The 27,846-nt window shown below is 45.7% G+C and overlaps 1 protein-coding gene across 2 annotated transcripts; it reads right to left on the reverse strand.

Moving 5' to 3' along the window:
* Positions 1 to 5,605: 5,605 nt before the first annotated feature.
* Pdia4 (protein disulfide isomerase family A member 4) lies at positions 5,606 to 27,495 on the reverse strand. Of its 2 annotated transcripts, none has more exons than XM_075955231.1 (10): positions 27,201 to 27,495; positions 21,404 to 21,575; positions 19,001 to 19,206; positions 15,798 to 15,936; positions 12,744 to 12,949; positions 12,470 to 12,628; positions 10,812 to 10,963; positions 8,520 to 8,676; positions 7,621 to 7,854; positions 5,606 to 6,364 (listed from the first exon to the last, which is right to left on the reverse strand). In XM_075955231.1, the coding sequence occupies exons 1-10, from the start codon at positions 27,286 to 27,288 to the stop codon at positions 5,949 to 5,951; spliced, it is 1,929 nt and encodes a 642-aa protein (XP_075811346.1). In that variant the 5' UTR covers positions 27,289 to 27,495; the 3' UTR covers positions 5,606 to 5,948. The 2 variants fall into 2 exon arrangements, with proteins under 2 accessions (XP_075811346.1, XP_075811347.1); XM_075955232.1 differs by having other exon boundaries at positions 21,404 to 21,573; positions 27,211 to 27,398.
* Positions 27,496 to 27,846: the final 351 nt, after the last annotated feature.

Below are 27,846 nucleotides of genomic sequence, written 5' to 3' on the forward strand. Positions count from 1 at the left end.
TCACTGCAGAAAACTGATAAGACTCAAACCCAAAATCATGTACAGGAAGGTAGATGAACCTTTTTTCTATAATTAGTACTCTATATGACCACTAATATTGTGACAAAAAGTTTTAAAAATATGTATTAATCTTATATTGAGATAATATTCATATCTTATAAAAAAAGTTTTAAAGAGTCAAAATAAAACCAAAGAATTATGAGATATTTCTTCTGGCCCATATCAGGTGGCTCTTCTGTCATGAGACATAGATTTTGGATTTTTCTTTAACAAGTATGTTTGCCTTTAGAGAAGGAGAGAGCCACACTCCAGCTCCAAAGCTTTAGTTTTTCATTGGACTGGAACTACAAAGACCATTGCATTTGCTGTAGAAAACAGCAGAAAAAAAAACATTTGAAAAGATTTATCTTATTAAAAATGTGATTGATTTATCGATTGACCAATTTACTCTTTTCTTGTGACACTTTTTCTGGATGATTTGTACTTTTTCTTCAGATGTCTCATTTGTCCAATGGTCTTCAGATCCCTTAGCTAGATACCTTCATTCTTCTGAAAAGATAGAAACAAACCCTTCCCCAACCACAATTTTTGGGAGGCTCCCTTTTTGCCAAGTTATATCTGATCTAATGAGAAGTATTTGTTAGCTGTATAAATTCGTTTAGATTATGGTCATGCTGTTTGATGAACTATCACCTCTTCTAATTAAGAGATCTCTCTTGTTCAAATTGAATTTTTATCAATTTTGATTGTATCCATAGCTTTTTTTTTCTTCCTGAGGAAACAAAAGCTAAACACCTTCCCCAACATAACACACCCTGGTTTCCATTCTGAGGTCAATAAATCTTTAAAATATACAGGCTGATCTAATTCTAGAGTCTTTTCTATTATCAAATGTCTGTCCACAGCTATTATTCCTTTTTCATTAGCATGTAGAAAATTCAATGTTAATAAAGCCTTATGCAATCTATTTCTGGGGGGATCTTTATACCCATTTCTGTTTATTTAGCATATCTAAAAGAGTTCAGTTTGATCTTTCTATGACTGCTTGTCCTGTAAGATTATGTGATATACCTGTAATATGCCTTATATTGTAATAAGCAAAAAACTATTTCCTTTTACTAGAGACTTGCTGGAATATTGTCAGTCTTAATTTGTACAAGTATACCCGTGATGGATATAACTTCTAATAAATGTGTGATTACCTGATCAGCCTTTACCAAACTCAAAGCAGTTGCCCATTGAGAACCTGGATAGGTATCAATGATTTGGTGCACATATTTTAATTTTCAAATTCTACAAAACGGAACACATCCATCTGCCAGATTTTATTCCTTTGAGTATCCTTTGAGTTACTTCCTGCAGGTAGTGGAGTCTGGTCGTATAAAGAACAAGCAGGACATTTTCTTTTCAATAGCTTATCAGTTTCTTCATTCACTGTGATGTCAACAACACCCACAAACCTGTCATCTGATACCCTGGTGTGTGCCAAGAACCAACACTTGGGGCTTGAAAGATGCCTCAGCAGTTAAGAGCACTAGCTGCTCTTTTCAGGGGGCCTGGGTTCAATTCCCAGCATGTACAATTGTCTTGTGACCTCTTCCAGCCTCTGTGGGTACCAGGCATACATGTGGCACACAGACATACATGCAGGCAGAACATCCATACACATAAGACCCAATTCCCAGTATTGATGTTGACATAGCCTACTCAAACTTGATGTGGGAGTGTCATGTCAATCTGTTGCTTTCATTGGTTAATTAATAAAGAAACTGCTTGGCCTGATAGGTTAGAACATAGGTGGGTGGAGTAAACAGAACAGAATGCTGGGAAGAAGAGGAAGTGACGCAGACGCGATGAAGCTTCGACCCTAGATGGACGTAGGCTAGAATCTCCCTGGTAAGTCACCACCTTGTGGTGCCACACAAATTAATAGAAATGGGCCAAGCAGTGTTTATATGAATACAGTTTGTGTGTTGTTATTTCGGGTATAAGCTAACCAGGCGGCTGGGAGCTGGGTGGCAGGAACGCAGCCCACAGCTCCTTCAACACAAACTGGCATCTCTCCAGTCTCCTGCTCACTTCTTTGGACAATGCTATCCAATCACTAGCCTGTTCCTGCCTTTTCACCTCTGTGGCTCACTCAACTCTGCAGCTTCACTCTCAAATTTCTGACACGCAATGGCCTGACGTGCAGCCACTGAAGATGCTCCAGTTCATTATCTCCTCTCAGTTTCCCAGCTTTGGCTTCGTGGGCCTCACTGAAGTCCCTTACCTCTATAGCCCTACGCTGCCATTCTTCAGTCCACAGATATACAAACGTGTGATGTGCAATGTGTGAACTCAGGGTTCTTACTGGTAATGAACATTAGAAATAAAGAATCTGTGTTTCCCAGGTGGTGGTAGCACACACCTTTAACCCCAGCACCTGGGAGGCACAGGCAAGAGAATCTTGGCGTTGAAGGCCAGTCCCATCTATGAAGCAATTTCCAGGACAACAGCCAAGTCTACAAAAAGAAACCCTGTCTTAAAAACAAAGCAAAATAAAGAATCTGTGTTCACCTTGGCGACGGCTACTAAGGAAAGTGGGAGTATCTAGCTAATTGTCCTTGAAACTACTTACCTTGCAAATTTGTTATACAATACATTCCGACACTGTGAAAAGTGACAAACATCGATGTTCCTGGCAGAGCACACTCACAAGGAAAAAAGCTGCTTAACTCTAACACTAGAGGGCGCGAGCTAAGGCTGCTCCTACCTGCTAAGACTGCAAATGATACAAAGGGAGCCAAGTTAGCCCTACTGATCTTAAAAAAAAAAAACAAAGACTCCTATTGATATTCTGCTATACTCATAGTTCAGTGCCTTATCCAGTCATCATCAGAGAGGCTTCCTCCAGTAGCAGATGAAGGCAGAGACCCACAGCCAGGCATTTGGGAGAGTATAGATAGGAAATCTTCACCAAATTCCTCACCTCAGACTCAGGGAATCCTGAGGAGGCAGGCAAAATTGTAAGAGCCAGAGGGGATGGAGGACACCTGGAGAGCAAGGCCCTCTGAATAAACTAAACAAGGCGCGTATGAGCTCACTGAGACTGAAGCCGCAAGCACGGGGCCAACATGCTTATATAACATATTAACATAGTATTATAGCTACTTTGGGGTGTTTTGTTGTTGTTGTTGTTGTTTTGTATTTTGAGACAGGGTTTCTCCGCAGCTTTGGGCCTGTTCTGGAGCCAGCTCTTGTAGACCAGGCTGGCCTCGAACTCATGGAGATCCGCCTGCCTCTGCCTCCCCAGTGCTGGAATTAAAGGGTGCACCACCAATGCCCAGCAAGCCAGTTCTTTTCTGAGACAGGGGAGGGATGTGGGGAGGAACTGGGAGGAGTAACTATAATCAGGATATATTGTTGGGGGGGGAGGTCAAGACGGTTCCTCTGTGTAACAGCCCTAGCTGTCCTGGAGCTTGTGCTGTAGAACAGGCTGGCCTTGAACTCACAGAGATCTGCCTGCCTCTGACTCCCGAGTGCTGGGATTAAAGGCGTGCGCCACCACCGCCCAACAAAAAAATAAAATCTATTTTCAATAAAATAAAATGAGAAAAAAAATGAAAAAAATAAAAGGGAAATGAAAGTAACAAAAATTCTCTTCCTCATAATTGATGCCACTATTTTACATACAATAAAACCTTTCCTGAGTCAATAACCAATGAAGCAATAAAGCTGCCAGATACAATAAACTAAAACAAACTATGCAATAGGTGCCAAAGACCAATACTCGAAGAGCTTCTTCAACCCGTGTCTACCTGGGTGGTTAGTCCATCAGCACACCTGCCGACTGACTGGTAAGAACAAGGTGCTGCCAGTTCTGCAGTCAGAGGCAGATGACTTAGCTCAGACAACCCCCTTTTGCCGAGTGTGGCGATTCTAACGGGTAACTACTCTCATCCCCTCCACTAAGAAATGGTCCGACACCCTCCAAGTTCACAGCCTCAGGGGAGACACAAAACAGGGATAGTGGCAAGGAAGGTGCTGACTACCAGATCAGCTCAACTGACCCTGGCGGCCAGTGAGGCACACGTCTCGTCCTCACAGATCCCAGATCAGCTCAACTGACCCTGGCGGCCAGTGGGGCACACGTCTCGTCCTCACAGATCCCAGATCAGCTCAACTGACCCTGGCGGCCAGTGGGGCACACGTCTCGTCCTCACAGATCCTTTTCGGTTGTGAGCCTAGCCTTTAACGGCTGAACCACCCCTCCAGGCCCGTATCTTTTTTTATATGTAAGTTGTTGTTAAGAGTCTGGATTTCAGTATTTCTGGAAAGCACCCAGGACCTCCAATCAAGCTAACTCAGTCTCAGCTCTTGTTCCAGGAAGGTCTTGTGGAAATGAAGTCACATGGCTGTTCTCTTAGAGGTAGTTCTCAGCCCTTTGGTATAATGCAGAAGCCCTACAGTGAGGGAGGAAGAAGCACTCATGTCTGGCAACACTGACTAGGACTTCCATTTTCCAGAAAGTGTCTAAGCTCTGTGAACACCTCTCCTACTCTAACACATCTTAGGATGGGAGTAACTTTTCTGGTTTTTTTTTCCTTTTCTTTTTGAGCCTATCCTGGAACTTACTTTGTAGACCGGAATATCCTCAAACTCTGGAGATCTGCCTGTCTGCTTCCTGAGTGCTGGGATTAAGGGCATGCACCACCACAACCTGGCTGGATGGGAGTAATTTGAGACAGAACACTCATCACACTGAGGACCAAAGACCTGGACACTGACACATTTTTAGTCCTATCAGCCAGACTCAAAGTTATGGCAAATGATATGGAAAACCCATCTTCCCACAAGACCTCCTGCCAAGCCAGTCAGTGCACAGAGTTGCCACTTGGTCTTCTGCCAAGAGAGGTGAGTGCCTAGGGAGGGAAGAGGTAGAATTGGGGAGAAAACAAACCCTCTAAGTTGACACTAGCCCATGGCTTCCTCCACCCAGCCCCCCAGGGTCACGTCATCCCTCCTGTTCTTCCCCGCCATTGCACACCTGTTCCCGCCAAGGACAAAGGCCTCCCCAGGATTAGCAGGAGGTCGGATGGTAAGACACCTCCTTCAGGTTGGAAAGCATGCCTACTAGGCCCGGACCCGCCCCTCTCACTTCTATTCCACCCTAACCACACTAGGAAAAAGCAGCTATTTCCTAACAGTCAGAAACTGTCCTGGAACTTCACTGTAGATCAGGCTGGCCTCGAAATCACAGATCTGCCTGCCTCTGCCGGAGTGCTGGGATTAAAGGTGTCACCATGCCCACTTTTCTAGTTTATTGAGGTTATCAGTATTTTTCCCCATTATTAGCAGCTTACTCTAACTTTTCTACCAACTGAAGGTTTATTTTAGCGGTGGGACTGTCTAAGAAACTGGCAGTGGTCACACTCTGTCACTACCTGTCACCAGCATGTCTCCACCAAAGATGCTGCTTCAGCCTGGAAAGGTGCTGGGGTGAGGGGGGCACCCCTCAACTTGGTTCATTAACAGGAAGAAATAAAAAACCAAACATTCTAACGATTACCTATTTTTAAGCTAAAAGTTGCTTGAACAAGAAAATAAAAGGCAAACAACACGATTTGGCAAAGACTTTTTAAACTTTAAATTAAAAAATTCTCAGACAGAAGATCCAAAACTTATTTGAGGAAATACTAAAGTAAAATGTTAAAAACCAAGCAAACCAACGAAACCAAACCAATCAGACCCCAAATGACAAAAATAGATGTATCCTCCAAAAAAATCTGCTCTAGACTATCAAGTCGTTCATGGCTATTCAGTATTCAGAGCATGAGGTGGCACAACAAAGCATTAAAAAAAAAGAAGTCAGGATACTGCCATTCCATTGCTGGCCCACTTCCTTGGTGGCCAGTGCTGTCCACTACAGTGTCTGGTCCCTCCACCTTCTGCAGACAACCAGGCCTTTAAAGTTCTTCCTTGGTCCTGCTCTTCTTTGTGGCATGTTCATCTATAAACTTGCTCAAATGCTCCAGATCTCTGTCTCCACCCTCAAACTTAATTGGGTTCTTTTTGTCCCCACTGGGGGCAAAATAGATGGTGGGGAAGCCCTCCACCTTATATCGGTCGTTGGTGATGTCATTGGCAGTAGCATCCATCTTGGCGATGACCAAGTCCTTCTGGCCCTTGTATTTCTTGCCTAGGTTAGTGTAGATGGGCTCTAGCTGCTTGCAGTGCCCGCACCAGGGTGCATAAAATTCAATGAGGACATCCTTTTTGGGGTCCATCACGATGGCATCAAAGGTCTTTCCCACCACCACCTTGACTGGTCCCTTGTTGTTCTTGGGTACTGGCTGTGATTTGATGACTGGCTTCAGTTTTCCTGCCAAATACAAAAAGAGGTGTCAGTACTTAAAGGCCATAGATTCTGGTACTCTATCTGAACTAGGCACTGAGGCACCCTGGTTCAGTGGCTATCAGAAGTTATTGCCCCACTCTCGGGGGAGGGGCATTGGCCTCTAAATCCTTCCTCAACAATGGGCAATGCTCTGATAAAAGAGTCTTCTACTCTCCCAGTCCCTGCAAAGCCCTGTGTAACAGGGATGCTGCCCAACGAAGAGAGTTACTGACAGCCCTGCAAGGGCAAGACCAACTTTGTGATCCAAACTGGGCAAGAGTTGTGGTATGCTACCACATGGCCAGCATTGAGAAGCAGGTGCTTTTCTCAGTCAAGATCAATAAAGATTATGTTTGCTTAGGATTTCAGATCAAGTGTTCCTCATTTCTAAAAGCCTGCTTCAAAGACCTTTGAAAAGTTTTCCAAGACACACTAGCCCTTTCCCTAAAAATAAAACCAAAACCAAGCTGGGCGGTGCGGCCTTTAGTGCCAGCACTCAGGAGGCAGGGACAGGCGGATCTGAGTTCAAGGCCAGTCTCCAGAGTGAGTTCTAGGACAGTGAGGGTTACACAGAGAAACCCTCAAAAACAGCCAACCCAAAAGCAAAGGGAAAAGGAAGCACAGGCACACATAACTATAACAACACATAACTGTAGTACTAGCATTTGGGAGGCTGAGGCCAGCCTGAGATATGATGAGAGCCCATCTCAAAAAGCTACTTACTGAATAAGCCCTTACCTGGCTTTTGCCTTCAAAGTAAATAACGGGAAAACATTTTGCCAAAATGGGAAAACAAAACTAAACCCCCAAAATGCTCCAAAGTAATATTTAGGTTGTCTTGGTGCCTCAGAGCCTGGGCAGCACACCGGCCCTTCTCCGGGTAATTAAGTCAGAGAATGAGTTGTACTGGACTTAGGAGCGGGGAGAGGAGGGGAGTGGCAGAGGACCTACCAGGTCTTTTTCTGTGGGCGGTTATGGAGAGGACATTAGGCATTTTCCTCTATCACTTGCCACCCCATTCTTTATCTTCCTCTTGGGGGGCTGGGAAGCCTCAGGATCGTCCTGTCTGTCCCCCAGTGCTGGGTTACAGGCATGCATGGCCACACATACCTTTACTCCTGCTCCTGCGCAAGCACCTACTGACCCATAGCCACACTCTTGCACACTGCAAGATGCCAGACATTCCTTAGACCGCACAGGTTCTGTGTTGTGTCCAAAAGGAGATTTGGGGCCCGACGCACCTTTTTTAAAGGCTGTGACAAACTCCCGGAGAGTGTCTGAATCAAACTCCTCCGGCTCCATGGCAAACTTCTTCCCACTCTCAGCTAGGATGGCTGCATTGACGTCCTCTCCACTCTCGCTGAGCCCCAGGTCCTTCACCTCTGTGGCATAGTCTTCCTCGTCAGCAATGGCAAAGGTGTACTCAGGGAAGTCCTTGGCCACCTCCAGAACTTTGTTACGCCAAAACTGAGTAGCTGAAATGGACAAAGGTCATGAACCAAGTGGCTGAGCAGAGTAACTGTCCTGCCCTGGACTCTGAGATGTAAGTTCTGTTACTTACGTTCTCTGACAAGGCACAGGTTCCAGATATACCTCAGCTGGACAGAAAAGAATTCTGGTAAGGCCACACTGTGTGAGCAGGTGGTAAGGCCACACGGTGTGAGCAGGTGGTAAGGCCACACTGTGTGAGCAGGTGGAAACCCAACTAAATCCTGCAGAGCTGGAGGGACACAGCACTGCCTGGCTCGGCACCAGGGCTGCAGTATCACCTCTAAGAAGGTACTAGGCTTGACTCTTTTTAAAATCTATTTTCTTTGTTGTTGTTTTATTTAACTTTTATTACATTTATTTTGTGGGCATGTGTGTGAATACACACACATGCATCTAGGTCTTGAGGATTGACTCAGGTCCTCAGTTTTGGTAGTGAATGTTTTTACCTGGGAGGCATCTCTCTAGGCCTAGGTTTGACTCTTAACTTCCCTTTTGCTATAACAGGAAGGGAAGGGGTATTATAAGGCTCAGAACTGAAAATCCCACGCTACAATAAAATACATCCACACCACTAACTTTAAGGGCCCTAGAACAAGAATTCTGAAAGTATTAGCCTCCATCCCAGAAAGGCCTTCATAGGGAGTCTCACCAGCTCTGTAATCAAAGCTGAAATCCACACTGTAGTAAACAACCACCAGGGGGCGCTTGGTGTACCGCTTGGCGTCATTAGAGGTTTTCCGATGGCCCACCAGGGGCAAGGAGTGCTTCACCACGTATTCTTTAATGTGTGCCGCCTCTGTGGAGCCCTGTTTCAAGGAGGACACAGGTAAGAGCAAGTTCAACAAAAGAGGAACTTTAGCTACTATGCCTTGAGTCACTGCCAAGCATAGATGTTTTGAAGGGTTCAGAACAGGAGGGCCAGTGAAGTTGTTCACTTACCACCATCCAGTCACACTGGAGTAACTTCCCAGAGTCACCATTGACAGACCACTTCTTTAGACTTGAACTCAAGCCAATGAAAAAGCGCTTGAGGGTCTTAAACAGCAAGTACACATGGACCAACCCGTGCAAGACTTCACATTCACTTCACAGAGCTCCACTAGAGACCTGAGATAAAACTCCAGCTTGTGGCCAGGCAAAGCTACGCAGTTGGCCACAAGTCACAACACCGTTAATCCTCAGATTTTACTAGAGAGAGCAATGTAGCCGCAAATTAGAATTTAGAGTCAAACAAAGCTACACAGTTGGTGAGCTGCTCAACCACCGAGACCATCTCTTCTCTGAGGAGTGTGTTCTGAGGGTTTAGCACAGTCATAAGAAATGGCTCAACAGAGTAGCCCTTTAACACTGGCCCCCAAGGTTTTCCGGTGAGACATCCAACAGGTTGGCATGGCACCTTTGACACGTATCAGAGTGGGGGTTATCAAGGGGACACAGAACACAGGTAGTTGTCTTGGAGACTGGAGGTCCCTAGGGGCTCATACTTAGGACTTAAGTCAAACCCTTTAAAGATACCACGTCACAACCACGAGGGGAAGGACAATCACCTGCCCTTTGCAGAAATTTGTACAAGCTTGTTAACTTGCTGGCCCAGGGTTTCTGTCGATGGGGAAGTCAGGGAGCAGTGCAGAGAGGACAAGAAGCCAAGAGGGTCAGTTCTGATGTCAACGGATGTGCTGAACGTGCTAAGAAAGCAAGCTAGATGCCCTGGAGGCTGCACTAGGCTCACCTAGGGTGCAAACTCAAGAGCAGGGCAGCAATGATGGGCTGTGGACAAGATGACAGGGACCTTAACCTTTTCTGGGGTAAGGATCCCTTCAAGAACGTACTGAACTGCCTTTAGTCCCTGCACTTGGGAGGTAGAAGCAGATGGATCTATTTCCATGAATTCAAAGCCAGCCTGGTCTACACAGTGGGTCCCAGAACAGCCAGATATACATAGTGAGACCTGGTTGGGGGGCGGGGAGTGGGCTAATGTACCAAGGTGACTTTTGACAAGCCCTTGGGTGTAAACTACTATTCTTTCCTTAAGTCTCTCTCAATACCTGCACTTAAATCTATATTAAAGCCTTTCCTTGATGGGTGTAGAGGCACACACCTTTAGTTCCAGCACTCAAAGAGCAGAGGCAGGTAGATCTCAGTGAGTTTGAGGCCAGCCTGGTCTAGTTCCAGGACAGCCGGAGCTGTTACATAGAGAAACTCGTCTCGAAAAACCAAATCAATCAAACAAATCCATCTCCTTTTAAAATAGTCTTCAACTTTGCCTCAAAGTCTCAAAAAACAATAAAAAAAACTGAATGAGTAACTCTTTCTCGGGAACACACACACCTGGGAGAGCTGTGTTTGACCAGGGTCCAGAGCCCCAGTTAAAAATCCTTCTTTGGTCACATGGTCTGTGACTAAACATGAAAGCAACAAGATCCGAAGGAGTGGTGGCAAACGCTTTGAGTCTAGGCAGGAAAAGGGTCCTAAGCCTTGGATGGCAGAGGAACCAATGGTATGCAGAGCATGAGAAGAATGAAAGAGAGGAATGAGGGACAAATACGCAGGACACTGTGGTCTTTCTGGGGATGTGCCGTGGGCTGAGTCACAAAGTGCCCCATAGGACTCATATTTGAATGCTTGGTCATCAGGGAGAGGCACTACTTGAGAGGGATTAGAAGGTGTGGCCCTATTGGAGAAAGTCATTGGGGGTGGGCTTTTCCAAAGTCCATGATAGGCCCAGTCTCTCTCTCTCTCTCTCTCTGCCTATCAAACAGGATGTAGCTCAACTGATCCAAAACTTTCGTTTTTAAGAGTTGCGTTGGTCATGGAGTCTCTTCACAGCAATGAAACAGGGACTAAGACAGGCATGCTACACCCTGTCCGGATGCCTGTGCATGTAGAGTGCCCAGGGGATGGCACAGCATAGGATGCTCCCATCCCTGAAGAGCTCACTCACCTGAACATCCATCACATTGCTCCTGGGCTCATACTTCGACTGGAATTTCTCAGGCTGCATCAACACCAACTTCCCCATGGAGACTTTCAAGAACTTAGCTATTTCAGTGCTGAAAGTGTGGTGAAATTTGTAATCTTCTCTCAAGGTGTTAGCTGACAAATTAACAAAATACATTAAATTGTTAAATAGCAGGTTTATGAGCTTCATTGGCCAGGCACGAGCCTGAGGGGTATGATTGCCACTGTAAATTCTGAGTGGACAATATCCAGTGTTTATGCACACAAAGAAGCCTATTTTTTAAACTCAGCACAGATGTAATATCTAAATCTTCTCTTAGAATTTTTCAGAAATACAAAAATCAGGATCACAGAAATTTAGAATTTTGTTAGGGCAAATGTCACCTTCCATTGATGCCAAGTAGCAAACTGGCACTCAGGATGACAGTTCCTCACAGAGGACATGCAAGGACCATATATGCCATTGACCCCACACAGAGGCTTCCAGTACTCATCCCAAGATTGGGGATTCTGCGTTTGCCCAAAGCCCTGGGTAATTTTCTTCCTAATGAGTCAAGAACAGTCAACTAGGGGCTGGAGAGATGGCTCAGTGGTTAAGAGCATTGCCTGCTCTTCCAAAGGTCCTGAGTTCAATTCTCAGCAACCACATGGTGGCTCACAACCATCTGTAATGAGGTCTGGGGCCCTCACAGAACATTGTATACATAATAAATAAATAAATATTAAAAAAAAAGAACAATCAACTAACCTATTAGGACCAAAGAAACATGACTTAAACTAAGCTCCACCCTGAAGTCTTGACAAAACACCAGACCAAGTTGGACATGGCACCTGGGAAGCAGAGGCAGGCAGATCTCTGAGTTTGAGGTCAGCCTGGTCTACATAATGCATTTGGGGATACCCAGAGCTACACAGAGAGGTTCTGTCTCTAAAGAAACAAATAAATAAATCACCAGCCTGAATCTGAAGTATGGGCAATTGTTGAGGCAATACAGAGAAATCAGCATGAGGGAATGGGGTATACTAGGAGCACACTTAGAAATGAAGCAGACTCTGCTTCGTGGGTGTCAAGGGTGGACTAAAAACCCACAGACATTGGGCTGATGGAGTGAGTCTAGGGCCATGGTTTTAATAACTGGCAAGAGGCCAGACTTGTTGGGGGGAGGGGGAGGGAAATGGGAGGGGAGAGGCGGAAAATTTTTCAATAATAAAAAATTAATTAATTAATTAAAAAGAGGCCGGACTTGAACCCAGGTCAGGTGTTGCTCCAAGGTCAGAGCTGTTCTTTCTCACAGAGGGACTCAGAAGAGGAGGAAGGCAAACAGGTTGAATGTGATTGTTGTGGGAGGGAGGAGATGGTTCAGCTGGCCTTCTGCATTTAGCGTGTGCTTATACAATCTATCAACTATGGCAGCCATAGGGACCTGACCTACAGCCCCAGCCCAAGGCTGGAAAGCTTATTTCCCACAGGTACTACCCTGATTCTTCCACCAAACCATTTGCTACACTTACTAACCCTGTGATGCTGCAATTTGAGTCCAGGACCTCTTACCCTACCACTGTGCTAATTTTATGCAAAACAGCCTTATATCCCCAAAGCCTCAGGAGTATAGCAGGGCATGTTGTTTTGTCAGTACTTACCAGCATCCTGATACTGCAGGTAGGCTGGGTCACTGTCTCCCTGAAAGACCCCAATGATGACGACATCATCTCCATCCTTCAGGAACTCCTGGACCTGCTTCAGGGTCAGAATCTCCTTTGAGGGAGGCCCAGATTGCTCAATCATGTAGTCAACAATTCCTAGGAGCAGAGCACATGTCTGAGGAGGGGTCTTGCAGCTGACCACATCCTCTAGCTCCCAGCTGTATAAAGCAAGTTCCCATTCCACACAGTATGAAGAAGGTAGCAGCCATACCATATTTCTCTCGTGGCCCATTGTAGTCAAAAGGCCTTCCTTTCCGGAAAATTTTCAAAGTGGGGTAGCCAGAGACATCAAACCTCTTGGCCAGGTCGGTCTGTTCAGTAGCATCAACTTTGGCTAAGGGAATTGGGGGAGAGCGCTTGCTGAGCTCCTTGGCTGCCTTCTCATATTCAGGGGCAAGTTTCTTGCAGTGGCCACACCTGCCAAAAGGAAGTCAATTCCATTAGGGACTTGTCCCAGCATGATGAGTTGACAGACCAATCTCGTGATCCCAAACAACTCAATCACACCCACCAACTCTTGGAATGCCTCCTAAGTAGGAGTGCATGACAGCTCCCACAGTAAGTGCCTTTTGTTTATTTGTTTATGTCTGAGACAGGGTTTGTCTCTGTAGCCTTGGCTGTCCAGGAACTTGCTCTGTAAATCAGGTTGGGCTCCGAGATCCGCCTGCCTCTGCCTCCTGAGTGCTGGGATTAAAGTCGTGTACCACCACCACATGGGTAGCCAGGCTTTTATAACATGAGCTTCCTGTTATGGCATTCACATGCTGGAGGCCCATGCACAAGGAGACAGAAGCACAACAAACCGTGGCACAAGGTAACACAAGGGAAAAGCCAAGAAAGCCAAGGTCCTTCCTAAGGAGGGAGCGGATGTTCTTGGATGGGAACTGGAGGCTGCCAATGATGTAAAGAACGGCTTCACTGACACCTACTGCTTTCTTGGCCTTTATCTAACATCAAGTGTAGACAAGGCAATAGGATGTGAACAAAGGTACAGAGAATTAAGAGTGACAAATTCTTAGCCTGCAAACCAACCAGAGCAGGAGATAACAATGAGCCACAGGCACTTGCAATTAAGATTATTATAGTTAACAGACTGGCCAAGGGCCAGAGTAGCAGTCGAGCACATGCCTAGCTGACTGGCACCCAGGGTTTAACCTTTAGTAGCGTGCATATCTCCAAACAAGATATAAATAAATAAAACAGTCTACACCGTAAGATCTGATGACTCTTATCTGCCCCAGATGTTCTTTGGTCCTCCCAGCTAACATTAACACTGGCTTGTCCAACTCCTTAGGAAACTCAATTAATTAAAGGGTGTATCCTACAACATGTAAACCATCTGTAAGTAAAGGTGTATCCTACAACATGTAAACCATCTGTAAGTGAAGGTGTATCCTACAACATGTAAACCATCTGTAAGTAAAGGATAGCTCTGCTCTGAGGTGCTATGAGCTTATGATTCAGGGTCTAATATATATAGCTCCTGAGTGGTCATTACGGTGGCTTGAATGAAATGTACCCCATAGTCTTGGGCAATTGAATGCTTGGTCCCTAGCTGGTGGTGCTGTTTGGGGAACCTTAGGAGCTGTGACCTTGCTGGAGGAACTGAAGAGGGTTTTCAGAGTTAAAAAGACTCCCACCACTTTCAAGTTGCTCTCTGCTACATCCTTATGGTTCAAGATGGGGTCCTCAGCTTCCTACACTGCTGCCCTGTCTCCACTCTGCTATCATATGGCCTCTTATCTCTCTGGAACCAAAAGTCCACTTAAACCCCTTCTTCTATATGCAGTCTCTGTCACGGTGTTTCCTCACAGCATAAACTAGTCATAAACCAGAACGAGCAAGTGACCCGCTAGTACAATGTCATGGCCCACCACGCCTGGTCCCTTCCATAGCAATAGGCACTTGCATCTCTCCCGCACTGAAGCGGGGTTACAAAGGTGTCATGGGCTTATCTGCCCCCCCCCAATACACTAGGTCATTTCCTTCCTTCTCCCTTTTGGTCACCCCTCTGTGTTGTCACTTCACCTGTACAACCAACAATGAAGAGATATAGGGGGTTTGCTACAGAATCCAGAACCCTTAAGTCTGGGCTCCCACAGGCACTGCCTGTAGCCAGGACACCTCTGCTGTGCATTAGCCACAGTCTCTACCCCGGATTCTAGAACCACAGCTTCTTTTTCTTGCAGGCACTCTGGGGTCCTTATCCATGTAGACACTTGTGGAACTCTTAATGCCTTCCACTCACATCCAGAATTCACAATTCAGTCTCTATTCTAGTCTGCATGGCCCATCATGTAGTCGGACTTTCCTCTGGGCCACCAGCTCACAAATAACGACATGGAGACTTAACACTAATTATGAAAGCTTGGCCTTAGCTTAGGCTTCTTTCTAACTAACTATTATAACTTAAACTGTCTCTTTTAATCCATGCTCTGTCACATGGCTTGGTTACTTCTGTTCTGTACCATAGGTCCGATTTCTTCAGAGTCTCTGACGAAATCGCACCTAGATTCCTCTTCCCAGTTCCTCTCTCTGCTCGGAGGTCCCACCTATCCTCTTCTGCCTAGCTATTGGCCATTCAGCTCTTTATATATCAGAAGGCACCTTAGGCAGACACACAAAATCTTTACGGTGTAAACAAACATTCTGCAACACCATCCTGAAAAATGCCAAGCCTGCTCAAATATCAGAACTCCTGGCTGAGGGAGGAAGAATTCACCAAGATAAATGGGGCTACAGGCCATTTCTTGGGGGGCTCAGGAGCCCCCAGGGTTACACTCATCTCCTAAGTCTTTCCTCAGCCAGGTGTGGTAACATATGCCTGAGTTCCAGAACTCAGGGGTTCGAGGCAGGAGAATTGCTCCAAGTTGGGAGGCCAGCTGGGGCTACTTAGCAAACCAAAAAAAAAAGCAGGCTTGAAAACTGGCTCAGTTGGTAAAAGCACCTGTCACGTGAGGCTGACAACGTGAGCTCAGTTTCCAGAACTGAGGTGGAGGGAGAACACTCATCCCACGAAACTGTCTTCTTACTGCCACATCCACGCTGTGACGCATGCACCTGCGTGTGCACACACACATCCGCGTGCCTGTAAGCTAACCAAGTTTAAAATGAGCGCTTCCTTCCTTCCCAACCCACTCCCATCACTTCCCCTATAACCATCACATTTCCAGACTGCTGGCTGTGGTCTGCAACTTTTCCCCAACGCTTAGCAGGGCGATGAACGCTCACTATCTTAACATCACAAACCTGACTGCCAACGTACCATGGGGCATAGAACTCCACCAGAATGATGTCTGCATTATTCACAACATCGTCAAAGTTATCTTTAGTCAAGGAAAGCGTGACTTCGGGTGGAGGTGTCCAGTCGGGCTGGGAAACTTCTCTGACTTTGGCAACAATTTCTAAAAAATTAAACAGCAGAAACAAATGAGACTGAATGTGTTGCCACCCAAGCTAGCCGGTACTTTACCTCACCCAAGCTAGCCGGTACTTTACCTCACCCAAGCTAGCCGGTACTTTACCTCACCCAAGCTAGCCGGTACTTTACCTCACCCCACAAGCTGGGAGAGGGTGAGAAAGTGCCAGAACTCACAAAGATAGAAGATGTGTGACTTGCTAAACTGATCTTTAATCAGAGCCTTCTCAGAATTTGGGAAGACAGTCAAGTCAGAAGGTCTTGTTTCCAATATACCATTTCCGCTGTCATTGGTGACTGTAGCCTTCTCTTGGTGGTATGCAATCTACTTCAGTGAGTGATTTCCTATTTCCAGACTGAACCAACTACAGGAAAACTCCAGCTGGGTCTGTTAAGAAGAATGTGGTGGTCTGAAGGAGAATAGCCCCAGTAGGATCCTCTGTTCCAATGCTTGGTCTCTAATTAGTGGAACTGTTTGAGAAAGATTCGGAGGTGTGGCCTTATTGGAGGAGCTGTCACTGGGGGTGGGCTCTGCGGTTCCAAAGGCCCATGCAGGTTCTGTCTCACTCTCTGCCTATGGATCAGGGTATAGCTCTCGGCAATTGCTCCAGTGCCTGCCTGCCTGCATGCAGCCATGCAACCACAAGTGAGTCTCCAGTTAAATGCTTTCTTTCCTAAGAGTTGGCTTGGTCACAGTTTCTCTTCACAGCAATACAACAGTGACTAAGACTAATCAATCTTGCAACATTCCTGCAACACATATAAACTATGTATGTGTTCAACCATGTATATAGCACAAGCATCACAGGCATCATGAAACATGGGCAAAAAAAAAAATCTAGAAAAATTCAAAAGAAAAGCAGAAGCTCCTACCGCTCAGGCGGCAGCAGAATCACCTGGACAGTAATTACAGATGCATGCCTAGGGGTTGGTGAGATGGCTTAGCAGGCTGAGGCACTTGCCACCAAGCCTGAAGACCTGAGATCAATCCTCAGGACCCAAATGGCAGGAGAGAATCAACCTCTACAAGCTGTCCTCAGTATCCATATGTATACTGAGGCATGCCCATAGTCATCACACATGCAGATAAATAAATGCAATAAAAATTTTAGTTAAAATATAGGTAAGATAAATATCTATTTGTAAGTTCATTTCTCAAAATTAAAGTCAATAGCCGAAGTGGAAATCCTTAAAGAGGCCAGATAGATAAGTGGTACACACCTTTAATCCCAGCACTCAGGAAGCAGAAGCAGGTGGATCTCTATGAGTTTAAGGCCAACCTGATCTACAGAGCTTCAGGACAGGCAGAACTACATAGTGAGATCCTGTCTCAAAAAAACCAAAATAAATAAAAAGGTCAAAGCTGAGGAGGTAGACCAAGTGGTAAAATGTTTATCATGTAAGTTACTCTGGGTTTGATTCCAAGCACAAGAAAAAAAATTCAAGTATAAATATAAACAAATAAATAAGTGATTCTTAGGACCAAGAGCGGTAAACTGCCCTCTTTACTAGAGATAACACCAAGCGCCAAGGAGACCACTGCTGCCAAAGGGCGGTCTTCAAGCTGAAGGTTAATACATAAACACCCACACCCAGAGCCTTGAGCCAGTTTACCAGGGAACACTCAAATATTAAAATTTACTCATGGCCACTGGGATGAGGAGTCCAGTCCAACACATGCAGCTCTAAAGGCTCCAAAACGGGCCAGAAAGTTCCGGCTTAGAGCTGGGTCCAGCAGCTCTCCAAACAGAGGTGCCTCTTTATCTCTTTTTCCTTTTTTTCACTGACGGGTGTATGGTCAATTGAGTATGGGTGCATATGCACACCAAAGACTTAAGCTGAAGCTGCCTGCCTTCCTCATTCGCTTTCCACTTCAAGTATTAAGGCAGGCAAGGTTTCTTACTGAACCTAAGCTCAATTATTCTGGGTAGTCTAGCTAGGCGGCGGGGGTTGGGGGGGGGGGGTGTTCTTACCTCCCAAATACTAGGATTTCAGGTGGCTGTCACTTATCTGCTTTTATTTGAGTTCTGGGGATCCAAACTTCAGTCCTGCAAGTACTTTATCCACTGAGCCATCTCCCCAGCCTCCCTACTGTTGAACAAACACACTGTCTTCAACTTGTTTGGGGGCTACTATGTACTAGTATGACTAAGATGTATTTGATAAGTAAAAACAGAGCTATAGAATGGTGTATAAGATACCCTAACAGTTGTGTAAAAATGAGGAAAAATTATTCTTATAAACACACAAACACACTTGCTTTTCGGGGGGAGGGGGATAATATTGCAGACTACAGAAGAAATTTACTAAACCAAACCTTTTCTTTTTTTTTTTTATTATTATTTATTTATTATATATACACTTTCCAGGATACAGTGGCAGATTTCATTACAGATGGTTGTGAGCCACCATGTGGTTGCTGGGAATTGAACTCAGGACCTCTGGAAGAGCAGCTAGTGCTCTTAATTTCTGAGCCATCTCTCCAGCCCCCAAACCTTTTCTTTGAAGGAAGTTCAATCACCCAGGATCAGGGTGTAAAGACTTTACTTTAATCAAACACTTCACACCATAAGGCTAATAAACATTACCTAATCATAAGACAAGCACACCACCACCAGTGGAAGAGCCATGTTTCTGTAGCAGAAATGAAGCTAAGCATGGCGGCTTATACTTGCAATGCAAGTGTTCCAAAGACTCAGGCAGGAGGATTGCCACAAACTGAAGACTGCCAGCTTGAATTAAAGAGATCTTGTCTCAAAACAAACATGGAAGGGGTTATGTGCTTACTTCGTGGCTATAAAGATCTAGACCCTAATTAATATTCTCTCTAGTACCCTATGTTGGGAATGAGAAACTCAGCAGCATCCGATGTACGTATTTAATGGATGAATGGGGACATGCATGTCCTTGGCTAACGGCAATTATGCATGTGTGTGTGTGTGAATGCACTGTGTCTTCTTTAAGTGTGTGTATGGGTGTGTGGAGTCCAGGTCACTTTGACTGGTACTCTTTAGGTACCATTCCCCAGCAGCCCATGTTCTGGTGCTCACCTTCCTGGGTCCTGGAGCCCTCATAGTCAACAGCCTGTCCCTTCTTCAGGATCTTGATGGTGGGATAACCACTCACATCAAATCTGCTTGCCAACATGGATGCTGAGGTTGCATCAATCTTAGCAACAGCAATGGGAGGATCGTTATCCTTCAGGGTGCTGGCGATTTTCTCATACTCTGGAGCAAACTGTTTGCAATGTCCACACCTAAGAAATTTAAGGAAGAAGAAAAAGAATTACCCGTATCCACAGAGATGGAAATCCAACAAGACATTTTTTAAAAGGCAGATTTATAAAAAGACTTGTAGTAGAGACATACCTTACACAACAAATAAGGAAGGCCACAGGAGCTGAATTCTAGCTTTAGCCTTGGGCAAATACTTCCAACCCTACATGATCGCTCCCCTTTACACATGACCCTCAAGTCCAAAAGAGCCATATTCACAGAACGGATCAAAATTAAATGAGAACTGTAGATGTAGCTCAAGTGGTAGGGCGCTTGCCTTGTGTACAAGGCCCTACATTTGCTCTCCAGCACAGCAAAAAAAACTTTAGGCTCTGTGATGATTTTGACTTTCTTATCATTATTCCCCAACAAGAGCAGTATAACTATTTGAGTAACAAGTTGAGCTAAATAACAATCCAGAAATGATTTAAAGAATATGAGAAGGTGTATACAAGTTATATGTGATACCATGGCATTTTATGAAATGGATTTAAGTACTTTTGTAATCTGTTGCTTGCAGGGACAGGGGAAGCTGGATCAATATGCATATCTGCCTCACAGTTTGGCCCGGGAACTTTCTTCATAGGGTCTCTGAGGTTAAGTTCCTCACATAGGAAGTCTTTTACACTCAGAATACACAGTGGAATTTTCCAGATGCTTCCTAACTTACAAGAACGTCAGTAGTGTGCTAATATGCAAAAGGTCACTGGGCAGGAGTGATGGCTCAGTGGTAGAGCACTAGTTGCTCTTCCAGAGGTCCTGAGTTCAATTCCCAGACCCACAAGTGTCTGTCACTGTAGCCCTGTGAGACCTGTTGCCCTCTTCTGGTATGCAGAGGTACATGCAGATACATAAAATAAATCTTAAATCATTTTTTTAATGAACTACCAGGTTGGAAGAACAGCTCAGTGGTAAAGCACTTGCCCAACATGTTCAAGGCCTTGAGTTAAATTCCCAGAACCACCAAAAGAAAGTTGCTAAAAATGAACTAATAAGCATCTTTTTTTTTGCAGGGTGGCCAAGATAGCTCAGTGAGTAAAAGGACTTGTTGTGCAACCCTAATGATCTGAGTCAAATTATCAGGTGAAAACAGGTGAAAACTTCCCCCAAAAGTTGTACTAACTGCTACATACACACTTTATGGCACATGCACACTACACTCTCATGCATTTTGTAATAATAAATATGATAAAATATTTTAAGTTTTTGTTTTAATTCAAGGTTTACTTATTTTTATTTGCATTGATGTTTAGCCTGCATCTATGCCTGTGTGAGGGTGCCAGATCCCCTGGAACTGGAGTTACAGACAGCTGTGAGCTCCAAGTGGATGCTGGGAATTGAACCCAGGTTCCAGTGCTCTTAATTGGTGAACCCCCTTGCTTTAATTTCTAATACATAAAATGATAAACATGACCCACACAAAAAGCTCTTTGGAGTCCTCAATCAAGACTATTAAGAGCTCTTGCAACAAAAAAAGCACAAAATACAACTTCAGAACTGCTAAAAGGAGCAGGCTTTTACCTCGCTTACTAGAAAAGTGATGTGAGAACATCTTACACCTCAGAAGGGAAACAGAGCACAGGAGGAAGAGAACAGAACGGGCTCTGAGATGCAAAGCAGCACAGCACAGAGAGGGGGAGGGAATATAGGTTTTCACACTCTAAAACATGAGGGTAAAACAGGAAAAGAATCTGTATTTGTTTTCCCAAAGTTCTGTACAAAAGAACAAAAATAAAAACAATAAATAACCCCATGGTCAACAGCTTGCATCCAGGGCTGCCTTTGCCAGCCTGTTTAGAAACTGAGACTACCAGTCTACGGTGTGGGCTCGCTAGCAGCTACCCCATGCCAACTGGAGGACGGAGCCTCTAGAGCTGGAGTTGTGGAGCTGGTGGGATGGCACAGCAGGTAGTCATCTGCGACCACGACTGATGATCCGAGTTCTATCCCCAGACCTACACTGGTAAGGGAAATGACTCCTGCAAGCTGTCCTTCCATCTACAAGCATGCCCGGCACACATCCAAAATAAAATAATCAAAAATATAATAAAACTGTCTCAAAAACAAACAGAAACATAATAATAAAGTATTAGAAAAAGGAAAGAGGTGGGGCTCTTGCAGTCAGACCCTGGATGTGGGAGGCCGTGCAGCTGTAAGAGTTAACGTGCTGGTGCTTACCACGGTGCATAGAACTCCAGTAGCACTGTATCTTTGTCAGCCACAAAGTTATCAAAATTTGCATCATTTAAGACCAAAACACCATTTTCTTCCTTAACTTCCAAGTCATCTTCCTCCTCTTCATCTTCCTCCTCCTCTTCATCCTCAATGGCATTTTCTGTATCTGAAGCATCTGACCAGAGAAGACCCATGCTAGTTAGGAAACTCATGACTCCTTTGCAGCTTTGCCAGAAGCGCGAACTCTCCAAACAAGTCATGGGGGCTGCATATCCTTACCCAAGAAAATCTGTTCCACACCTGCTTACTTATGGCTGCTACAGGTTCCATGCAGGGTGCCCCAGGACATAGATGTAGGATCGGCATGCCATGGGCTCAAAGTCTACTGAACCGCTGATTTCCAGGACCGCAATAAACTTTCCCAGTGCCATTTACCTGCCTGTTCCCGTCAACATGCAGACACCCAGGATTCACTCTATGGTGTGTACCTAAGTTCCACTTCTGAAAAAGCTGTGTCATTTTACCTTGTATTCTTTAAAAAACAGCCTGAAAGTCTGATCCTTCAAGAGAAGGCCAAAGAGAAAGACAGACATATCATGTTTTTCTTAGAAAACCAGCTCTGAGTAATAGAGAGGAAGAGACACTGAGACAAATGACATCTTTACAGACTTATGGAAGCAATGTCCATTAAACAGACACCAAAAAGGACTTGTTCCTGTAGACCAGGCTGACCTCAAACTCCAAGATCCACCTGCCTCTGCCTCCCAAGTGCTGGGATGAAAGGTGTGCGTCACCACCACCACCAGGCTGTGCTGTTAACTTTTAAGTTGTTGTTCTTTCCAAACTGCAGATACAAGAAAGCATGGAACACCGGTTCATATTAACTAGTTTCCACACTGACTGTAATGGCAGTAAACAGATCTACGTGCAGCAAGTACGATTCCTTTCACCCTGAAGTGTAATGCATCAAAGGCCAATTATTTTTTCAGAAGTTCAAAAACACTGCTAGTTACTGTTTGGGACCGTGAGTGCACTCAAGGCCTGAGACTTCTGGAATGTACTAACTCGTCCAATGTTGGCTCTATAATGGTGGGTACAAGAAGACCCTGTGTCACACCCACATACCAGAACATAGCTCTTCCACAACTCTGAAGCTCTGGGGTTATGGAGTCAGCTTTGATCACTATCAATGAAATTTACCAACCTATAAAATAATTACAAACTCTCTCCCTCCATTTCATCTCTATCAGTCACACTTTAATCACTTGTCCCCAACTCCACACCACCTTTCCTGCCTTATATGCCCTTTTCTGCAATCTAGGCCTGCATTCTTCCTTGGTCAGAGGTAAGAGAAGTAGCTCTAAAGCCTATTTTCAGAGTGGAAACCAAGCTGGCTTATGCTTCTCCTGCCCATTGCGTCCTCCTTCTGGGCATCATCCAACCAGGTATTAAAGACAGGGAAGAATCAAGGGGGTCAGGCTCTCAGGTATGCAGGAAGGGCAGAGTAGAGAGGATATGGGTCCCCGACTCAGTCTGACTGTTTACTGCATGGCTGCATGGTACCTGTTTTTTGGACAACTCCCTCAACAAGTTTCGTTTCCCTGCTTACATCTTCCCAGAATGCTAAGGGCTGGGAGAGGGGGAGCACACACATGCCAAACAAATACAACAACCCTCTGCTCTACGGTAGTCAGAAAATACTGCCTGGTCTACCGAAATGTTTGTCTGAAAGACTAAGGATTAAGCCATAAACCACACCTCACTGAAATTAATGAAAGCCACGCAGTAACGAAGCCCTGCTGCTCCAGAAGGGCTGGCGATCTGAGCTCATTCCCTTACACTCACATCATGCTGAACCCACCTCCAACTGTGAATACAATCCATACCATCTGTACTGGTGTTCCTGCGTCACAGCGACCAATCCTTTGGGACCCTCGATATTTACCACTAAGTCCACCAAGCTCAACGTTGCTGATACTTCGAGAGCTCTGCCTACTAGAACCTAACAGGGAAAGCACTTACTGGCCAATGCTAGGACTTCACATATGCTACAAATGGCCCACTAGTCACAGCGGCAAACTGAATACTTCCCACTCCCTAAATGATCTGCTGGAATCAAGGATGCATTGCAGCTTCTCTGTCTTAGTAGGATGCCTGGTGGGCACCTCATCTGTGCATTCAGGAGGCTGGAGAAGTGAAGTAGGGCTTGTGGTTAAGCATATTCATTCTGGCTGCAGGCTGCTTGTTCTAGTCTGGGACTAGAAAGAAAGCCTTAGGGAATTTAGTCCACTGTTCAAGCTAAGAGAGGAAGGGGATTGTGACAGTCCACCGCCAGTTACGGGAAGACTTATGTGCACAGTGAAAATACCCAGTCATGGTAGAGGTGTCTGTGGCGGCAGCGGTGCACACCTCTAACCCCAGTACTTAGCAGGCAGAGGCAGGCTGATCTCCGAGTGTGAGGCCAGTCTGGCCTACTGAGAGAGTTCCAGGAGTTACATAGAAAAACCCGTCTCAAAGAGCAAAAATAAATAAATAAATGTGTTAAAAAGAAAAAAATACTTAAACACAGTTGCATGCTTGTTACCTCAGATTAATTTTTCTAAAAGTAGGACCTAGCACTTATTTTTATTTTTAAAGATTTAATTTTAAAATTATGCATATGTATGTGCATATGAGTACAGGTAACCAGAGGCTCTGTTCTGTAGCAGGAGTTACTAGTGTTTGTGAGCTACTTAATGTTGGCTGATGGGAATCAAACCCGGTCCTTTGGAGAAGCAGAACACACTCTTAATCGCTGAACCGTTGCTCCAGCCTTCAGAGTGGATTAAAAAAAGAAGAAGAAAAGAGAAGAAGAAAAAGTAGTACGAAGCCTTCTTTTTCTGAGACAGACTTTCTATGTGGCCCAAGTTGCCTTAACCCCAAGGGACTTTTGCCTATGCTCAGCACAAAGTGGGTCCTCATCTCCTGATTAAACATGCCAGAGGGCTGGTGGTGAGAAGCACCGGGTACTCTTCTGGAACACCTAGGATTCAATTCCCAGCAACTCCAGTTCCAGGGATCCAGCTCCCTCTTCTGGTCTCTGCAGGCACTGTATACACATGGTACACAAAGACACTGATAGGCAAACACCCAAACACATAAAATTTAAAAGATGAATAGCCAGGTAGTGGTGGTGCACACCTTTAATCCAAACACTCAGGAGGAAAAGGCAGGTGGATCTCTGTGAGTCTGAGGCCAGCCTGCTCTAAAAGTGAGGTCTAGAACATCCAGAGCTGTGTGACACAGAGAAACTCAGTCTGGGATGGGGGTGGGGCAGCAAGCAAGCAAACAAATAAATAAATAAATGATCTTGAGAGGTGGACAAACAGTTTAGTGTTCAAAAGCACCCCATGTTCCCAACCCCACTCCAATTCAGAAGACTGAAGAGTTGATTACTCTGCAATTTGAGAAGAGAGCTAGCTCCATTAGTCCTTTGTTGTTTTGCCGCGATAGAGATCAAGCTGGGGCCTTGCACATTTGAAGTTGGTGCTATACCACTCAATCACACCTTCAGCCAATAGCTTTTTAAACCCTGTCTACCAGAAAGCAACACATTCCTACAAGCTAACCGCCCCACATCTTACTGTATAGATTACTTTTTCTTCCCTTGGAGAATCTCATGTATCTCAGGCTCTCTTTGAACTCCATCTGCAACAGAAGATGGCCTTGAACTGTTCTGTCCCCGACTCTGGGATGCTGAGATTACAAGCAAATGCCACCGAGCTTAGTTTAAGTGGTACTATTCATGTCGGACACTCTCTACGAACTCAGCCACGCCCCCAGATTGGATTTCCCTTTTAAAGTCTGACATTCTATCCTAGATGATATATACAAAACTTCCCAGCGCCTTCTGAAAGGATGCAGTCTTTTTAGGCATGAAGCAAACCCCACATCCCCTTTCACATTACCTGGCCACTCCTCAAAGGTAGGGAATCAGAACTGTAACTCCTGCCTACTACAGCAGAACAAACTGCTGATAACACTGCATCCCTGACCAGGCCAGGCCCTGGAGTTACTTACAGTAAAGGTGCCCCCACTTCTTTAGTGAACCACACAACCCCACCTTGCCAAGGGGGAACTACTATCAGCTGGACAAACAATCTTTAGGCCAACATCAAACGATAAACAGTGAATAAGGACAAGAAAGGTAACTGGTAATCAATCATTACAGAGGATACTGAGTATGGACCAAGCTCCAGTGAGTGAGACTGAACGCTCTCTCTCCCTTTGCAGTGCTGGGGATGGAATCCAAGACCTTGTACATGTTAGGTAAGTGACATATTGCTGAACCACATTGCCAGCCCTACCAAACCTAACGATCTAGCCCAGGAGGACTGTCCTTGGTGCAGACACCCCAGGGATTCCTGGGTTCACCCAGAGCAAACTGTTTCCCAAAGACTGCACTGGTGACCCAAAAGATAGGACACTGGCCAGTCTAAACAGCCTTTGAAATCCACCCACCCAGACCTCTCAAGATTTAACAATATATGGCATTTTAACCCCAGCACTTGGAGGCAGAGGCAGACAGATCTCCTGAGCTCAAGGCCAGCTCCAAACTATGAGACCCTGTTGCAAACAAACAAAAATCACCCTAAAACAAACCACTGTCTCAAAAACCAAGTGCTTTTTTCAGTTATGTTCTAAAGTTATCCAGCAAATCACACTGATCCTCAAACTTTCATGTGTGCTCCCCACCCAAGTCTTTTCTACCATGAAAAGTGAAAAATCTGTTTAAAATGCAGAGTCTGCCCTCTTCCTGCTAGGCCACATTTTGGGTCTCTATAAAAAAGGAGCACTCGGCTGATTTGGATAAACTACCAAGATATACTTGTAGGCAGGTCGGATATTTGGCTTCCCCCAAAGCAGTCTTTCCACTTCTACTCTTTGTTGCCTGAGCAAAAACTCATGAATCAATGATCAACACGGATCTTACCCAACCTAGGAGTATAAAGTTCACATTTCACCCCCCCCACACACTAATCTCAGAAAATGGGGTTTGTTTATACTAGAATAAACCCAACAGGTAACAAGCTAGTAGTTAGAAGGGTAAGGGAAGGGTGTCGATCAAATCTGTTCTCTGGGAACAGCGATTTTAACTAGTACTTCCTAATTTCAAAGTTCTCGTGTTTTTGGCTAGATGATTTCGAAGAAAAGGTGGGGGCATAACGTCTATGAGTTACATACACTGTTCCTACTTGAGTACATGTATTATCTATCAGACTCGACTCTCAAAACCCAGTACAACTACCGGCAAATGGGCGCTGAATAAAATGAAGACGGAATGGTAGCTCCCGTTTCCATGAAAGACGAAAACAAAGCCTGCGTTATTTCCAAATCCCACTTTTTGAAGTAGATGCCCGATATCCGCGACCGCTTCTTACAGGTCCTACTAGCGGCTTCCCCGCCTCCGACCCGTTTTTAAAACCGGTTTTTGAAACAACGTCTGACCTTCCCTCCACGGAAGTTACTCTCTAGGAAATTTTACTCACCAGGGCAAAGGGGCAAATCTCAGCAGTGAGGGTGAAGAGGCCAGTTGCAAATCAGGCACTCTGCACATCCCACCACGTCTGAGTCTCGAGTGGGAATTCATGAGGCCCAAGCTCCTTGACTGAGTACCGCACTGAAACTCCAGCAAGTTCGCTGCGCCGGAGCCACTAATTTCTCAGGAGTGTGTGTGAGTGAAACACCCTGTCAGGCCCCTGCGAGGTTTGCAACCCACGCTACGTGCTCCCAGACAGCTCCGGCCCGCCCACCCGCTCACCTTCCTGCGTATCTTCAGCGCTCGCCGCAGCCAGCAGCTGTGTCAACGCCAAGAGCAGGACCAGCAGCCAGGCTTTCTGGAGCTTCATGGTGGGGTGCGGAGGGAGGCCTGCAGGCACCGGCCACCGCTGAGCTCTCAGCGACCTCCCGAGCGACGCGGGAGCGCAGCAAAACCTCCAGGAAGTTCTGCCCGGCGATTGGCTAGGGGCGAGGAAGCCACGGGTGGGCCAATCCCCGCGCGAATCGGGACGAGAGCCGTGGCGCCCCGCCCACGCCGACACCTCCCAGTTGCCTAAGCCTGTGAGTCGGCGCGCCAGCTGCCCGGCGTTTAAAACTCCGAGCCCTAGCATGAGGTGCCCCCTTCTGATTGGCTGCGCCGCGACCACCAATCACCGGCTGACACTCGGTTTGCCTGGAGCGTACAGGCCTAGAAAGAGTGCGGGGGAGAACAAAGGCGGCTAGCCCTGCCCATGGGGGCGGGGCCTGGGCACTCCTAGGGGAGGGATTGGCTGAAGGCCCTCACCCTTTGGCCAAGCTAGGCAGGAAGAACACGTGTAATACGGAGGAGTGGTGGGGCTAGGACTTTCTAGGGTCCCGCCCGCCCTTGTCCGGGAAGACTGGAAAGCTACTCTTTTGAAAAAAAAAAA

Source organism: Microtus pennsylvanicus, chromosome 21 (assembly GCF_037038515.1).
Source record: "Microtus pennsylvanicus isolate mMicPen1 chromosome 21, mMicPen1.hap1, whole genome shotgun sequence".
Lineage (NCBI taxonomy): Eukaryota > Metazoa > Chordata > Mammalia > Rodentia > Cricetidae > Microtus > Microtus pennsylvanicus.

Coding starts and splice junctions, on each gene's coding strand:
- Pdia4 (XM_075955231.1), bottom strand. CDS start 27,288: ATGAAGCTCCAGAAAGCCTGGCTGCTGGTCCTGCTCTTGGCGTTGACA. Junction 7,855..8,519: donor CAGCTTTGATTACAGAGCTG/GTGAGACTCCCT, acceptor TGTCCATTTCAG/CTACTCAGTTTTGGCGTAAC. Junction 6,365..7,620: donor TGTCACAGCCTTTAAAAAAG/GTGCGTCGGGCC, acceptor TGTATTTGGCAG/GAAAACTGAAGCCAGTCATC.